Raw genomic sequence first — 18,706 nt, forward strand, 5'->3', positions numbered from 1 at the left:
AAATAAAAGCAGGAAATATCTATCTATGAATCTATTGATTCTTTCCAGCGGTGAAATTCACTTACCTTCGCTACCTGGTTCAGAAATGTGAGCACACGCTACGCTTGCACACCCTTCTGTGCATGCGCAGAGGGTCAAAAACGGGACATAATGACGTCCCTGCGGGCGGCGGAGACTACCGCCAATGGCCCTATTGGTTCACACCAGCCGGATAGATCCGGCTGGATTTCACTGCTGATTATCTTTATCTTTATCTTTTATTAGATTTATATACCGCCCTTCTCCTTTCGGACTCAGGGCGGTGAACAGCCAAAATAAAAACATTTGTACACAAAAGTTAAAATAATTTTAAAAATAATTAAATGAAATTTGGCCCATAATATAAAACATTTCAATTAAAAATCAGTATCAAACTTTAAAACCAACATAGAATCAGGCCAGCCCGGCTAACTGAAAAAAGTAAGTTTTAAGGGCCCAACGAAAAGTCCGGAGGTTTGGGATCACTCATATCTCTGGGGATAGATTGTTCCAGAGGGTAGGTGCCACCACAGAGAAGGCTCTCCCCCTGGGGGTCATCAGCCGACATTGTCTGGCTGACAGCACCCTGAGGAGGCCCTCTCTGTGGGAGCAAACTGGCCGGTGGGAGGCAATTGATGGCAGAAGGCAGTCCCGTAAGTACCCCGGCCCTAAGCCATGGAGCGCTTGGAGATTCTATTTCTATGTGCTTGTCTGTCTCTGAGACTAAAGACAACATTTCCAGGTTGCTGCTTTGAAAACTATATATGCCATGACTGTGTAGTCATCAGGCATCAAATCCTACTTAGGAGACTATTTTACAATTTACTTTACATTATAAAATTTTCTTGATACTGATTTTTGGCGTACAACTTTTATTGATATTATTCAGTATTATTTAATACTCCAATATTTTCAAAATAAATTTAGTATACTAAATATATAGTATATTTAAATAAATAAAGATATTGGAAATGGAATAGCTAGCTCTATGGGCCCTTGGCGATGGTCTGTTAATAAAGATTTAGCATATTTTTGCAGTATTTGTGTAATGTGTTGTAGTTTAAAGTGATGTTTAAATACAGAAAAACAATGGGGATTACATCTCAGTCTCGTCAACATTGCAGAATTATGAAAATTTAAAAACTGGGATAGAACCATTTGCGGTGTTTTGAGCTTACAAAAAGAAGAGTAATATATTAATGCAATTATAATTTTAAAAATTCTATACTGAAATAACTTACATGGGATTTTTCAGAGAGATCTGCTAGTAAGCAGAGAAACCTGTGTTCTTACTCTTTTTTTTTTTTTTCATAATCTTGGAAGCATTTACATCTTTAAAGGTTTGACCTAAGTGATACGCCATCCTCATTATATTCTAGATGGATAAAACCACATGGTGGCAGTCTTGAAAGAAGAATTCATTTGCTCTGGGCTCTAACCTTCCCCTCTTATCTTTTCCTATTCTTTTTTTTTTTATCATTAGTATTTAAATGCAATAACATCTTCTAGTACAGAACTTAGTGTTTGCCCCTAAGCAAACAAATGGAATAGATACTTAGTTTTAAGTACATTAATGCAAATTATTTCTCGCGTATTGTTTCTTAGAACTGTATTAGTAATTAGTTACATATAAGTATTGGGAGATTTTTGTAATAAAAAAAAAAGTAGTTATCCTTTAGTATTGATCAAGAACCCCTGTTTAGTGTTGTCTTGAATTAGTATGAGATAGTCTCTGGTCAGCTGAGTAGTACAACTAAATCCATAGGGCAGAAGTAGATATGCTAGTATTCCTTAAATGTTTTGGATAATGAGTTTGATGATACCTGTCCTTGGCTATGCTGTTTGGGAATTGTAATCCAGCATCTCTATGCTGTATTATCTCCTACCAAATAGGCTATCCTGTTGACTTTTTAAAAGATATGGCACTTTAGAATGCCTTAATACAATTAATTTTGGCTTGGAGTTGCGTCATTGTCTCCTGTAACTATGGCAGATTTCTGTTATAAGATTAGTGTTCTTTCTTAGAGTCCTAAATATAACTAAACTCCTGAAGTGATTTTAATATTTATTTTCCAATTTCAGGAAGGACAGGTCCACCATCATCTACAGCTGTAGCTGGTGCCTGTCAACCTGGCATCACCAAGACAACGTCTGTTCTTCAAGATGGTGTCATTGTCACAACTGCAGCTGGAACGCCACTACATAGCCAACTCCCTCTTGGGAATGACTTTCCTTTTGTTGGTCCTGAGCACACTCTGCATTTTCCACAGAACAGCGCTTCAAGCAACAGTCTTCCGCACTCTTTGAATCCTAACCTCTTTAGTTCGCTACCTATCTCTTTGCCAGTCAATCAGCAACATCTCCTAAACCAGAATCTATTAAATATACTTCAGCCTTCAACAGGAGAAGGCAAGTCTGAGGTCAACCTCAATCCTTTAGGTTTTCTCAACCCAAATGTAAATGCCGCTTTAGCTTTGCTCTCCGGTGAAGTGGATGGGCAGGTGCTGCAACCTGTCCATGTTCAGCTGCTAGCAGCTCTTCTTCAAAACCAAGCCCAAACATCTGCCATGTTCCCTTTAGCATCTTTCAATCTGTCCATCTCAGATCTGTTACAGCAACAGCAAAACGGTACTGTGCCCTCAGTAACACAGATGACAGCCCCACTACCAGATCAATTGCTTAGCAGTCAGTCAGATACCAACAGAGCTGAGACCCTGTTAACCAACCCCCTGGGAAACTCTTTCCCAAGCTTTTCAAGCACAGACACTGCTTCAAATCCCCTGCTCCTCCCAGCTGTCACTGGGGCCTCAGGATTCATGACCTTGAATCCCCAGCTGTTGGGAGGTGTTCTGAACTCTACATCGGGCAGCACTGCTAACCATCCAGAGGTTTCCATAGCAATCTCCTCCCAGGCTACCACTGGCACATCCACTACATCATCAGCAGTGGCAGCACTGTCTGTCTCAACCCTTGGTGGGACAGCAGTGATGTCAATGGCAGAAACATTGCTGAGCATATCTAATAATGCTGGGAATACATCTGGTCCAGCTAAACTCAACAATAACTCTGTGGTGCCACAGCTACTTAACCCTCTACTGGGGACAGGTCTACTTGGTAAGTTAAAATATTTTCATAGATTTTGAAAAGAAAAAGCGGTGGTGGGGGGAGCTTCTATTTTCTACTTTTTTAAGGAAAAAAAAAATTCCACTTCATTGCATTTTTTCCCTAAAAGGTTTATGCTGTGTGAATCTGTTTGACTATTCCAGTGAAAGAGCAAAAATAAAATTTAGAACAAATGTTAAATAGCATTTTAAAACCTTTTGTTTAGAAAGTCTGATGTTGTCTCAATTCAGTCAGCCAATTGGAGTGGATTTTATTTATTTTTTTTCAAAATTCATACTGCACAGTTGCTTCTTTGGGATGCAGCATTTTATTTAAAATATCTAAGGCATCACAGGGTTGTATGAGTAGCTGTGCAATGGATGAAAAAAAAAATTCCATGTCCATAGAATTTAAAATATGCCAATGTAGCTAATCCCTAAATTCCATTGCAGCAATATATAAAGATTCAAGGTAACAGGCTACCTTTCAGCTTACGTTCATGCTGTCATGCTTTGAGGGTTTTCAATTCTTATATAGCGTAGAAACTACCAGTTTCTAAATAATCTGATTTCCAATTCACATATTTAAGCATTCAGTAGAATGTATGTCTCAGTAAACATTAAATTATTATATTATAACTCTGGGAGAGTATTGTACTCTTCCAATGAATTCAGGAACATGATTTGTATATAAGGATTTTCACATTTATTAGAATACAGTTATACAATGGACAATTTAATTGTATGAACCTGGCTAAGAATCTGCCAAATTCTTGAATTTCCTTTAGGAATATTCCTGAATATTTTGTGTCTGTGCATGTTGAGCTGTTGGATTTCATAAATAAACCATAGGAAAGGAGTTAGATAAAGCAGCATTTCAGTAAACACAGGTCTAAATTACTAATAACTCATAATAAGAAAAATTGAATTAGTTTCATAAAATATAAATACCAGACTATTTATATTAACTATAATCTGTATAGTCTTTCATTCTGCAATGTTACAATTCCAAGTCCTTCCGCTCCACCCTTCATATCTCTCGCAAAGCCAGTTCTGTTTTGTAAAAGCTTTCGATCCAGCTCTTAAGAGTCTGCTTAAATATGTATGTGTTAAATATATATGTAAATAAAACCTCTGGCTTTTGTAGGCTATTTTTCATGATTTTTAGCAAACTCAAAGAAGTATTAAAGTAGATGTATAGGTATGATAGATGTGGATTTATAGATATAGATACACCCATATATAAAAGTTTATTACAAAGAGAGCTATAAGTTCACATTGTGGAATATTTTTTAAAAAAATATTATGAAAGTTATTAGCAATTAAAGGAACAGATTTCTTAATGAATTTGTGAACAAGTTTCATATATTAGATAGCATTAGACATTTTATACCTTCACAGATCATAGAAAATGGTTAAGGATAATATTTAGCTTGAACAAGCTGTAGTACCTCCTTTGCACAAAGCATTTAAACTATACTGGATGGCTTCAAACATCACACTAAGCCAAAAATACAAAGAAAAAAAAACCCACATTATGCTTAGCAAGCTTATGTGTTGCTATATATAAATTCATCGAAAGGAGAAACCAGAGTTAGAATTTATAGTAGACAGATGTCAGGTGGCTGTAATAGGAAAAAGAAAATTCTATAACCACCAAAGTCCAGTAAAAAGCTGCAAGGAAAAATATTTCATTCTGTGTCTTTGCTGCTAAATGGAAAAAACATGGCTTGGACAACACATATGCTTATTCTAGGGAGAATTACTGAATTAAGTATTCATGTGTTTGGAATTACAGGTGATGTGTCCTCGATAAACACTACTCTTAATAACCATCAGCTCACTCATCTACAGTCATTGTTCAACAACAATCAGATGTTTCCATCAAATCAGCAACAGCAGCTTCTCCAAGGTTATCAGAATCTCCAAGGCTTCCAAGGACAGCTTCCCATTCCTGGACCTCCTAACAACCCAAATCCTATGGCTTGTCTGTTCCAGAATTTTCAGGTAGAAGTTGGCTTGTTTCTCAAGGATCCATGAAAAGAATAATTCAAATGGCTATTACGTTTTAATATTTACAGGGATTTTATCATAAAGCAAATCTATGGGTTCCTTTTTATCATGTCATGCCATTATGCATGGTTCTTAAAATGTTTGACTGTGAGCATGTCTGTTTTAGGTGTTAAAGTGAAAGCAATGTCATTGTTTTTTAAAATGGAGAAATGAAATTGAATAAATGTGGAAATCTAGTAGTATAATCATTATATTTCAGTGCGAGAGTTGTAAATGCATGTTTACAGAAATCTTGCTCACTGAGACAACATTATCATCCTCTGAGTTGAAAAATTAAGCCAGTTTTACACATCATTTGTATTTCTTCTTTTATGAAAGTATTGCGGAATTGAAAACCTAGGAAAGAATTAATATAGACAATGACAAGAAAAGCTTTGTTTTGCATGATGAATAGAATACATTATTTTACTAGTTTGCAAAAAATCATTGCTTTCCATCAACTTTTATTCCCAGCTGCTTTTTAATACATTTATTTCATTATATATGAATTATGCATATATCTAAACTAGTCATTATTTATTTATTAACAACATATTTCTGAGCTAAATTCAGTGTTCCAAGCTTAAGCTTTAAACTCTTAACTATTTAGAACTTATATTTTGGAAGGAACTCCTAAATTTCTTTGAGGATAGTGAAAACTCGTGACTCGTCTCAAAAACCTCAGTCCCAAAATTTATATTATTAAATAACATAATATCTTTTCAAACTGGGCACTGCAGTCTACTTTTATTTAGTTTGTTCAGTTTCCTTTTTTAAACTCTCTTTTTTGATAACAACAGTAAAAGGCAATTTATAAATAATGTCAATGAATACATAAATAGATGCTTGACAGTAGAAGAAAGCTTCCATCTTATTCTGTTTCTCTCTCTCCCCCTCTCTCTCTCCTCTCGTTTCCTCTCCTCTCTCTGCACACATGCAAACACATACACATATACATACACACAAGTTCAGCTGACAAACAAATGATAAAATATTCAAAAGAAAGCTTTGGGTTGAAAAGAAGCAATTCTGAAACTTTTGTTTGAGGCCACATATTTTTATATTACTGAAGAAAAAATGTAAACCACAGCTGAGAGAATGCGGTTGGTATTAATAATACTGGATAGCCTTTTTTTTTTCCAAAAAGTTTTGCTTCCTGAAAAAATTCTGGTGATTATGATAGACAAACTGAACACAAGTATAATTTCAGAATGACTGTAGAAATATTACATTAACTTTTAATAACCATAATGTATTTAATCACATAATGTTTCTGACACACTGCATGAGTTCAACAGGGTCAAAAAAGAGTTTTGCTGATGATTTTTGTTTGTACGCAGTGTCTGATGAATCTTTATTGCAGTATCCAACCAGCATTGAGGAAATCCAGTTGCCCTGATACCATTTTTTTCCCTTATGGCAATGTCCTGGGTGAAACCTTTCACCATGTTCGTCGCTGACTGCATCTAGTTTTTCAGGAAAGAAATCCAAGTATGAATGGAGAAAATGGATCTTCAGTGGCACATTGCACTTCATTGTTTTGTGTGCTGTAAGAAGCTTATCAACCAGCTGAATGGATTTTGGTGCCCTATAGTTGCCCCCCAAAAATGTTCTACAACATCCTTCAATGCTTTCCAGGCGATTTTCAATATTTTTTTCTCTGGCCCCAATAGCAGGCCCTCAAACCTTTTGTCATTTATAATGTATCTGATCTGTGGACCAACTGAAATACATTTTTAATTTTGTCATCAGTTATCCTTGGAAACATCAGTCTCATTGAAAATCTTCACCTTCCTTGTTCATTGCTTTCACAAATTTTTTCATTGGTCAGAGGTGTTTTTTTTGTGAAGCAGAGACAACAATATCTTTGTCAGGTCAACATGTTTTTCTGTCGTGGAATCAAATTCCTTCAGAGTGGCCATTTCTTTTTCATGTAATATGACTTTCTTATACAACTGTCCCATTTGCATATGTAGCAACAACACTTGGTATATATCCAAGATGCATTCCAAGCAGCAGAACCACTAATTTTAGATTGCCAACATTATTTATTTATTAAATTTGTTGCCCACTCATCTTATCACATGGTAACTCTAGGCACCTTACAATATTAAAAAGATAAAACTATACAACACCTATAAACAATACAAATAAAATACTATAAAAATACAAATATTTGTGTTTCACTTGTACTTGGTGTACTGGATGTATGTCAACAACCAATTCCATGGTTTTGGTTCTGGGTTTTTCATGAGTTCAGTATTACCAACAGATACTGAACATTGTCATTGTGTAACAACAGAAGATTTATATAAACAGTATGTGATAAATTAAATTAAACATGAGCCTTGGTGGAGCAGCGGACTAAAGCGCTGTTAAGTAGCACTTAGCTGCCAGCTGCCTGCAATTACTGCGAGTTCAATTCTCACCAGGCTCAAGGTTGACTCAGCCTTCCATCCTTCCGAGGTAGGTAAAATGAGGACCTGGTTTGTGGGGGCAATAAACTGACTTTGTATAAAAAAGAACACCGCTTAGCGGGGCCGAAAGCCCTACTAAGCAGGTATATACAAAAGTATGAAGGCTATTGCTTAACACATTGTAAGCCACCCTGAGTCTCCGGAGAAGGGCGGCATATAAATTGAACCAATAAATAAATAAAAATAAAATTACAGATTATTTTTGTGATTAACAGCCAAAAATCTATAAAATACACCCAAAAGATTCAGGAAGCAAAATCTTTGTTGTCCAGTGTAATAATACAATCTTCATAAATAAATGTAAATAAATATGAGTTCACAATTGTAAATAGTAATAAAATATGGAGGCTATGAACACGAGTTATTAAGGTATAGGAGGGAAATCCCCATGTCTGCTCCAGCGTGTTGTCGGCATGGAGCTGGCATTCTTGGGTGGAGGAACGCACAAACCTCGTTTTAGCCCAGCATCTGCTTCATTGAACTTCCCAGGAACTGATAGGATTGACGGGAGGGAATAGCTGGAGGATGACATCATCATGGCCAGCCGGAAATAACAACCTGGGGTGTCAGGTTCTGTTTGGAACCTGACACCCCGCATATACATGGGATTACATGGTAGCTGTAGAAGTACAAGAATCTTTTTTTGTAGTTTTAGGGAGACATAGTTGCTTTAAAGAGTTGCAGAGAAGTGCTGTGATTCTGCTCCTGTATTCCTCAACAGACCTGCTTTGATTTGTTTCTGAAGTACTATACTACACAGTCTTGAGAATTAAATGTATACAAAACGATTTATTTCTGAAATGTATGTTTTCCCCTGATCTCAAAGTATATCATCCAACCCAAGAAGTATATGTTTCTCAGGATGAAAAGAATATTCCAAATTTCTCTGAGCTTATCAACCAAGGGATATAGGGAAGAACATATATCAAATGAAAGCAACAAGAAAATGGTATTTAATTGAGATTCAAATTTAAAACTCCAGTGATGGATCATGCTTATTTAGTTAGGAGACATATCCTGCAATTTAAGTTGTACAGTGCAAAAAAACATTTAGTAAATATTGTAGATCACACTAAGCTAATGTTACTTTTAATTGTATTCTTCCTTTGTAGAGGCATACTTGAGAAAGGAATGAGTACCCCATGATTGTTTTAGCCACTGTTTTTAACTATTATCAATTTTCCTTGTCTTAAGGCAGCCTCTAATTTTATTTTCCTATTATTTTTAAAGGTGAGAATGCAAGAAGAGACCTCTTTTCTGAACAAGAGGATTATCTCTCAAATAGGGATGCCACCAGTTCCTGAAAGTTCCAGTGCAGCAATTCCTCCTTTTCAAGAAACTGTATGCAATCTACAACAAAGGACAGAACCATCTGTAGGACAACAGGCAAAGGACATCGGTTTAGCTGCCCAGAGTGATGGTTCCGTCGATGCCATCTACAAAGCAGTGGTAGATGCTGCAGGCAAGGGGATGCAAGTAGTCATCACCACAGCGGTTAACAGTACAACACAAATGAGCCCTATTCCAGCTCTGAGTGCCATGAGTGCCTTTACAGCCTCAATTGGTGATCCATTAAATCTTTCCAGTGCTGTCAATGCAGTAATACACGGACGAAATATTGGCATTTCTGATCATGAAGATAGAGCAAGGAACATTAGGGGGACACGATTATTGAAGAATTCGGAACATCTTAAAAATTCCAGCGATGGGGATAGTTTGGAATATTATAAACCAACAGGTTGCAGCACACCAAAAAAACAGTGGGAAGGGGAGCAGAGCCCTGGAGGGGAGATGAATAGATGGAAATGCGAGGAGGTTTTAGATCATTCATCCCATATCCTCAGTAGTCCTTGCCACGAAAGGTCCAACAATATTTCCACGTTGCCATTAGTCCAAAGCAAGCAACATCCAGTATTATTACCCCAACGAAATTGTCACAGCGATAAGATGATGGAGGAGAACTTCAGGTATAGCAATTACAAAAGAACTATGATGAGTTTTAAAGAGAGACTCGAGAACACTGTGGAACGTTGTGCGCACATAAATGGAAACCGGCCTCAACAGAGCAGAGGGTTTGGAGAGCTGCTGAATCCTTCTAAGCAAGACCTAGGCGTGGAAGAACAATCTCCAAGCTCCTCCAATAGTTTTGAAAGTTCTCTGATTAAAGACTACATCCATTACAATGGAGACTTTAATGCCAAAAGCATTAATGGGTGTGTGCCTAGTCCTTCAGATGCTAAAAGCATCAGTAGCGAAGATGACCTAAGGAATCCTGATTCCCCATCTTCAAACGAGTTGATACATTACAGACCAAGGACGTTTAACGTTGGGGACTTGGTCTGGAGCCAAATTAAAGGACTGTCGTCTTGGCCTGGTAAATTAGTGAGAGAAGATGACGTTCGCAACTCATGTCAACAAAGCACTGAAGATGGGAAGGTACATTTATACATATGTATACCTATATTTATATATTGACAGGTATGACCTGATCAAGATTTGTAGTAACATTTTTTTAAAGGAGGGGGGAATGGTATTGATTGCATTTTTCAATTTGCATCCCTATCTTTTGTCTATAATTTTTAAAAAGTATTACTGCTTTGTATTAGCACTTGTCAGCCTTACGAATAACTTAGGCACAGGACTGCCTTTTTAAAAATGCGTAAAATAGGGGACTAACATATATTCTACTGAAATAAAAATGAGTCTCCATTCTGTATGCTCAAATTAGGTCATGCTATTTTGATGCAATTTGAATATTCCGTAATGTCTGGGTGTCATTTTTATTTCTTCTTCTAAATCAAATATTTAGGATTTCATTCCGTTTATTATTATAAATGTACTGTAAATGTTGCAAACGTTCACAGGAAGACAGGATTTTCAGAAAGGATCGTCTTACCTATTGGAAACCTGTGTCTGATTCAGATAGCAGGAGGGTATTTTCAAAATACCTCTGCTGTCGGAAGCCTGCTTTTCTGACACGGGGATAGCATCTTTTTCAGCACTGCTCCCAAACTCTGAAATACATCCTTCTGGGGAATTGCATTTTTTCTCCCTCTGGAGCCATGAACTTTTAAAGCTGAGATAAAATACGTCAAACTATCCTAAGCAGAATAAAAAATATTCCCTAATTTAAATTCTTGATGCAGTCTCCCAAAATGTTAATAGTAGGAAAGCCATACCATTGTTTTCACCCTTAAACAGCTTAAAGCTGGATCAAGACACGCTCTACGGTCACGATAGAGAATAGGACAAAAACTGCCTTTGCAAGGCAAATCATTTCTTCTCTGGTTGTAATGTTTGTACATTTGCACCCTGTGAATTCCCACTATGACCTACTGCTTCTTACCAACGGGCAGACTTTACTTTTAGAAGTTGAGAACCCTTGAGATTGTCTAATGAAACAGATTATAAAGTGTGATTATCATGATAATAAGGGATGAGACCAGACTTCAGAAGGTGCTTTATTACATGTTGCCAGGGTTTAAATTATCCCCCACTCATTATTCAGTGTCCAGGTTAAATTCTTCTACTACTGGTGTATTTTCCATTATTTGCCATTTCACAATATCAGTTCTTGCTCAGCTCATGTAGACACATTAATACCACTATTCAGATTTCAAACATATTACCATTTCAATTCCATCTGTTCCTGTAACATTTGGAGATGTGCGATCCTGGTTCATTTGCAGTAATGATGATCTTCATCATCACCATTATAACCTTTATTTTACACATCTCAAAGTAGTGTACATAATGCTCTGCCTTCTGTTTTTCACCAACAACCCTGAGAGATTGATGGCTTGAGAGACAGCTCAATTGACCCAGAGCCATCCAGGTAGCTTTCATATTTAAGGAGGACCAGAACTCACAATCTCCCAGTTTGTAATCTATTAGAGGCCACACTAAATTGGCTCACCATTTGGAAAATATAACATTTATGAATTACAAGAGGTATTAGAGGCCACTCATCTATACCACCAATCTAGTTGGTGGTGATATAAACTTTTTAGATGTTTATTAAAGACAGTGTTCTATTCAGTATATAAGTATCCTAAACATTAGTTTAAGCAAATTTAATTAAAGCCTTCAGTTCAGGGTTAGCAGGTATTGTATGTTAGAGTAGATTGCAAAAAAAGGAAACTTTTACTCACAGTTTGCTGATTTTGCATAATACATACAACATGCTTGATTTCTGACCATCTTGCTCTGTTTCATTACTTATTTCATCAACTAATGTAAAAAAATTCAAATCTAAAACCTTTTTAGTATGAGATGATATCAAAAGTTAACATTTTCAGAGCCACTTAAGCATTCAATCATTTCTCCAAAAACTTGGGAAAAAATCAGATAGTCTAAATGACTGTAGAAGAAGGAGCAGCAGAACATGTGGGTAGAGTTTTTTGTTTGTTTGCTTGTTTGTTTATAAAATTTATTGGCTGCCCATCTTATCACAGGGTAACTGAATTAAAAGAGGGATCAGGCGTAACCACAAGCAAATTAAATCCAACCTCCCTTGAATTCTATTGACCCTTATCTAAGCCCAAGTAGGTGCTAACCATGAGTTGAGAAGATTCCTGTGCTTAGGCATGATAAGTAATAAATCAGTTTAATTGGACCTTTACATGTGAACCTGATCTTTCCTATCTGATATTAATTTTCTCAATTAGCCATTAGCATCTGCTGGGATTAGATAACCGTCAACGGAATTCAAGGAGGGTTGGACTTAGTTTGCTTATGGCTACATAGAGATTCTAGGCTCATCTATCTTTTAACTCTGCCCTCAGATTCTACCACACCTTCTACAATGACTTTCCAAAAGAAATATAAGCTGAAGGTATTTAAATAAATAAAGTTTTTTTATATTGTAAGGAAAAAATGGTAAACTGAATTTCACGTTGGCCAGGAACTCCGAAAAACAGTTTACCTGTATGTGTTGATCACTTATGATCAGTACCAAATAGTAATTTTAAATAATTTCAATGGTAACAATTCTGACATTATGATATTACAAATAATGAACCAAGTAAGTGCAGATCTTCCTCTGCACATAACATTATTATGCGATACCTTGTATAAAAATGCATCAAAAATTTTCTTGTTACTTTTAATCAAATTCTACGTATTAACTCCATAGCCACAAAATAACATTTTACTAAGATATATTGAGGCAGTATGCATTGTGTAATATTTGTTTCAGGAATTAATGTGCATTTACAATTCCTGCTTTTGTACCTATAAAGATTAATAAACTAATATAGCTATCACTAATAATTAACTAATATAGCTACCATCAGTGGTGGCATAGATAGATTCAGTGTCTTAAAACTTCTAGCTTGCTGACAAAAGCCAACAGGTTATGATTATGTCTCTTTAAAATTTTCCACAGAATCTTTAACAGACTATGATAGAGCATGGAGTCCTTGGTGTTCTCTGACCTTGGTTGTTTGCTTGCAGATGTTTCATTACCCAACTAGGTAACATCATCAGTGATAGACCACTTGTTTTCAGTTAATATTGGGAATACCTAATGAGTTTAATAACAAAATGTATTTATTGATTACATAAATTTGTATGCCACCCAATTTATTCTAAATTTTAGGCTTTCCACAGTCAACAAAATAACATACGGATTAAAAACATGCTATTATCTCAGCCCAAGCCATTCAGAGTCTCTTCGGTCCATGAGATGGGCGGCATATAAATTTAATAATAAATAAATGTATAAACTACTAGGTGCCATGCAGCAGCAACAGCTTCCAATCATCCCCTACAGGGAAGATATTTAGGAAGGGCTCTGTTTCAGCTTTCTTCCAAATGTCAATGGGGGTGCGGCCAATCTGACTTTGGGAGGATAGCCTATTTCAGAATGAGGCACTGTGACCAAGAAGTCCTGCTTACAAGCAATACCCATTCTCTTCTCATAGGGAAGGATCTGTAGCATGCCCTTTCAGCACAAAATGTTTGGGAAGGGTAGATTCAATCTACATTCGACCATCTCCAAGGTAGTGAGGACTTAAGCCATAAAAGGTAACAGTCAGCGCTTTAAATTGGATTGGATTATTCTACTAAATTCTACTCTATGGTTGTTAATATGTGGACTGCCACATTCTGTACCAATTGCATCTTTCAAAAAATAACCTCACCTATGGTAAATTGCAGTAAACTTAAGAGAAAGTTGATAATTACAGGAGTTTTTGTTAATAGAGTCTGATGATCTAAGAATCGCTGCAATAGATGCCTCAGCTGAAGTTGGGAAAGAGTCATCATAGTCATGGTTTCTAGCTGCTGATCTAAAAGAAGTTACAAAGCTAGGAGGTGCCCCTGATTGCAAACTTGTTCCTTCAGTGATAGTTGCATCTATCCAAAACTTGAGCACTCTTAGAACAATAAGCTTTTGTGCACTAATACATTTTGTTGGGATTGATCTCGAGGCTTTTCCCTCAGAGTCTACAGAGTCAAAAGCCACAGCCTCATCTATACTGGTTGGTGTAAAAATGTAAAACTGGGTATAATCTTCATCTTCATCCTTATATACCATACAAATTGATAGATTTCTTCCTGCTGCAAGTCATCCACAAGAACAACCATACAGTTTCTGTTCCATGACAGGGCCTGAATCTAGACTGAAAGACATTGAGATAATCCAATTTATGTAGGGTCTTTATAATTGCTGTCACACCGTCTTCTCAACAACCTTTTCCAAAAGAGGAAATTGTGACAGCAATAGTTTTTAAAAATAGTTGAGTCATCGGATGGCCTTTTGAAGAATGGGTACATTACTATCTTTTCCAGAACTGGGAATGTCACTCTATTCCTCATTCATTGCTTCCCTGTATCCTACCTCTCCTTCCCTCCTTGGCAGCTTGAACCAAGACAGATATGGATGTAACCTTCATGTGATGGAGCCCATCACACAGAGAAATTTATGCAATTTCTCAGCAGTCACACATTCAAGCAACTTCAGAAAACATTACCTCTATGATCTCAACAAGTCCTGCCATGTTAGTATGTACTTCCTGGAAAATTTGAAATTTTGTTTACAACTAAGTAGAAATGTTGCAGCGGTATAAAGAAAACTTTACCGAATCACCTTTGATTTATTTATTATTTAGTGAGCGGGTGAGGATGCTTAACATATAATATTAGGAACTGTGATGGTGCAGTGGTTAGAATGCAGTATTGCCTACTGCCAGGAGTTCGATCCTAATGGAGCTCAAGATTGACTCAGCCTTCCAAGGTCAGTAAAATGAGACCCAGATTGTTGGAGGCAATATGCTGACTCTGTAAACTGCTTAGAGAGTCCTATAAAGCACTATGAAGTGGTATATAAGTCTAAAAGCTATTGCTATTGCTAGTAAGTGCAGTTATACAGACATTTTGCTGCTCTTAGTGTTACACCATAGACACAAACATGTGTTCTTAACACTTCTTTGGTCATATTTGTTTTTTGTCTTTCTTTAATGACATTCCACATGCCTCTTTTGATGCTTCACCTCCCAAAACTCCTCCAGAAGCCAAATAGGTCTCTTGGATCTGCATACTGGGAGAGGCAACATGTGGGCAATACTGCTGAATATTTTTGTCATCTCCTAAAATCAACAAGGGACCCATTGAACTTCCCACTAGAAGAAAATTCACCAAGTATCTGCTGGATACTAAGTGCTTAGATATCATCTAAGTGCATAAGACATCTTAATTAACTCTATGGAGGTTGGTGATTCCAGTTGACTTAATACTCTGAAAATAATCTGTCCGTGACAACGTCTGATAGAGATGTTCCTCATCTTCAGATTGCAATCTAATTGTTACAGAGTAAAGACTATATTAGGTATATAGCCTCTTATATGCATCGAAGCTGTGGTTGTCCCAATGGCCATAAGATTTTGAGCCAACCAAAGGTCTGAAAGCTAAAATACTCCAGCATCAAAAACTGGGGGGAAATAGTGACTAGACCAGTAATGGGGCCAAGAAGCTTGGGCAGGAATGTTGTTGAGTAACAGAGAGGAGAGATACTATCAGCAACTTTTGTTTATTTCTGGGACCTACAGTTGCAAGAAAAAGTATGTGAACCCCTTGGGATTACGTGGAGTTTTGCATGAATTGGTCATAAAATATGCTCTGAACTTCATCTAAGTCACAACAATAGAAAAACACAGTCTGCTTAAAATAATACTACACAAACATTAGATGTTGCCATGGTTTAATTGAACATAACATGTAAACATTCACAGTGCAGGGAGGAAAAAGTATGTGAACCTTTGGACTTAATCTGGTTGACCCTCCTTTGGCAGCAATAACCTCAACCAAACGTTTTTTGTAGTTGCAGATCAGACCTGCACAACGATCTGGAGTAATTTTGGACCATTCCTCTTCACAAAACTGTTTCAGTGTAGCAATATTCTTGGAATGTCTGGTGTGAATTGCTCTCTTAAGGTCATGCCACAGCATTTCAATCGGGTTGAGGTCAGGACTCTGACTGGGCCACTCCAGAAGGCGTATTCTGTGCTGTTGAAGCTATTTTTTTGTTGAATTACTTGTATGCTTTGGGTCATTGTCCTGTTGCATCACCCATCCTCTGCGGAGCTTCAGTTGGCGGACAGATGGTCGTACGTTTTCCTGCAAAATGTCTTGATAAACTCTGGAATTCATTTTCTCATCAATGACAACAATCCGTCCAGGCCCTGAGGCAGCAAAGCAGCCCCAAACCATGATGCTCCCTCCGCCATGTTTTACAGTGGGGATGAGGTTTTGATGTTGGTGTGCTGTGCCTTTTTTTCTCCACACATAGTGTTGTGTGTTCTTCCCAAACAACTCAATTTTGGTTTCATCTGTCCACAGTATATTTTGCCAGTAGTGCTGTGGAACATCCAGGTGCTCTTTTGCATACTTCAAACGTGCTGCAATATTTTTTTGGGACAGCAATGGCTTCCTCCGTGGTGTCCTCCCATGTACTCCATTCTTGTTTAATGTTTTCCTTATTGTAGATGTGTCAACAAAAATGTTAGCATGTGCCAGAGATTTCTGTAGGCCTTTAGCTGACACTCTAGGATTCTTCTTTACCTCATGAAGCATTCTGCGCTGTGCTCTTGCAGTCATTTTTACAGGACGACCACGCCTAGGGAAAGTAGCAACAGTGCTAAACTTTCTCCATTTGTAGACAGTCTGTCTTACTGTGGACACATGAACATCAAGGCTTTTGGAGATACTTTTGTAACCCTTTCCAGCTTCATGCAAGTCAACAATTCTTGATCGTAGGTCTTCTGAGAGCTCTTTTCTGCGAGGCATGGTTCACATCAGACAGTGCTTCTTGAAACCAGTAAACCCAAAACAGGTGTGTATTTTTAAAGGGCAGGACAGCTGTCAGCAACACATCCAATATCATCGCACTGATTGGAGTCAAGGTTGGCTCACTCCTGGCTCCAATTAGTTCTTGGAGAAGTCATTAGGCTAGGGCCTCGCATACTTTCTCCTCCCTGCACTGTGAATGTTTACATGTTATGTTCAATTAAACCATGGCAACATCTAATGTTTGTGTAGTATTATTTTAAGCAGACTGTGTTTTTCTATTGTTGTGACTTAGATGAAGTTCAGAGTACATTTTATGACCAATTCATGCAAAACTCCACGTAATTCCCAAGGGGTTCACATACTTTTTCTTGCAACTGTAAATTCAACATTAGGGCCTTCTGACCAATCAACTGCAAAGTAGTACATCTGACTAATATCAAGTTCTGTCAAAAGAAAATTGTCACTCTATCCTACCCCCAACCCTGGAGTAAAGGTTGGTGTAGTATCTCAAAAGAGATCTCAGAAAGGTGCTGTCTTTATTTTTCCCAGTCAGGTCTTGAATCTTATTCATACAAGATTCACTCTCTTCTTGTTAGAACTGGAATTAAGCAGCAACCATTTGAAGCCAGGGCCATCAACAACCCACCACCTAAGTACTTAGAAGAAAGGATTGGTACCATTTTTTTCCATCCACCATCTCTGTAACGATCTACTTAGTGCCTTCCATCATATTTCCTTCTTTCACAATTTCTATCTTTCCTTTGCTTTTATAACTGTGCCAATTGCTCCATAAATACAGCACTTCAATCACTCATTCCCCAGTACCTGTTCAATTTCTGTCTCCTCTCTTCCATTTTATTCTGCTATCCAGCCTTTGGCTACTTCTACCAGGTAGACCTTTGTGATGTCCTCTCACTAAGTCTACAAACTTCACTCTTTGCCTACCCTGAAGTTTCTCTCTCCTGGGAAAAAGGAATATCCTTCCAAACTATTTTAGTCCCAGGAGTCATCGTCCCCTTGGGTTTTTATCTATTGACAAAATACCAACAATAGTATAGGGAGAGAAAATGCTTATAGCATGTAGATAATGTGTGAATATAGAAAGTGTGAAAAAGTCCAAGATGTAGATTTGTAAGCTGAAGAAAATGACAAAAGAATATAGTTATTAAAAAATAAAAATTTACATAGAATTATTATGTAAATCATCAGCAAGAAAAAAAGAGCATATAAAATAGAAAGCTAAATGTTTGGGTATTTGTGGAATAGCTTTATTTTCATGGTGGATACCATGAAAATTTAAAGTCATTAAGAAGCAACTTCCAATTTCTTCACAGCAGTTACAAGCATAGTTAATTCTGTTACTGCCCTCCCAAATTATGTAGCATAGTTCCAATCTTCTCATGTACAATTTTTTTTTAATCCATAAATCTGGGAATCAACAGTTCATTTTTAATCCATTTTGATAAAGGATTCCCGGTCTTTTATAAAAGTAGTTATTGCTCCTTCCTTAGTTAAACCATTCAATTTAGCCATTTCTGCAAGGCCTACCATCTTCACAATTCATTATTCCATTCTAGGTATTTATGGGGTTTTTCCAGTTTGTACATATACACTAATAACCTTACTGCAGTTACCTTATATAAAGCCAATATTCAATGATATTTTTCTAGTTGGCTATCCTCATAAGAAAAGTTCCAGTTTTGACTAAATATCGATTTTTCTCTGCATCATATGTGTTTGCTTCAACATTTTTTTTCACTTCATAAGTCC

At 37.0% G+C, this 18,706-nt stretch overlaps 1 protein-coding gene across 2 annotated transcripts in view; it reads left to right on the forward strand.

Annotated features, from left to right (window-relative positions):
• Positions 1 to 18,706, forward strand: part of MBD5 (methyl-CpG binding domain protein 5) — a 174,272-nt gene that overhangs the window by 142,062 nt on the left and 13,504 nt on the right. The window contains exons 7-9 of one of the 2 annotated variants that reach the window (XM_034424824.3): positions 2,101 to 3,132; positions 4,918 to 5,126; positions 8,879 to 10,084. In XM_034424824.3, coding sequence (XP_034280715.2) covers positions 2,101 to 3,132; positions 4,918 to 5,126; positions 8,879 to 10,084 — 2,447 coding nt within the window. The remainder of the gene's footprint in view (positions 1 to 2,100; positions 3,133 to 4,917; positions 5,127 to 8,878; positions 10,085 to 18,706) is intronic. The other variant, XM_034424830.3, reaches the window with a different exon arrangement.

Source organism: Pantherophis guttatus, chromosome 1, assembly GCF_059756535.1.
Source record: "Pantherophis guttatus breed Tessera chromosome 1, ASM5975653v1, whole genome shotgun sequence".
Lineage (NCBI taxonomy): Eukaryota > Metazoa > Chordata > Lepidosauria > Squamata > Colubridae > Pantherophis > Pantherophis guttatus.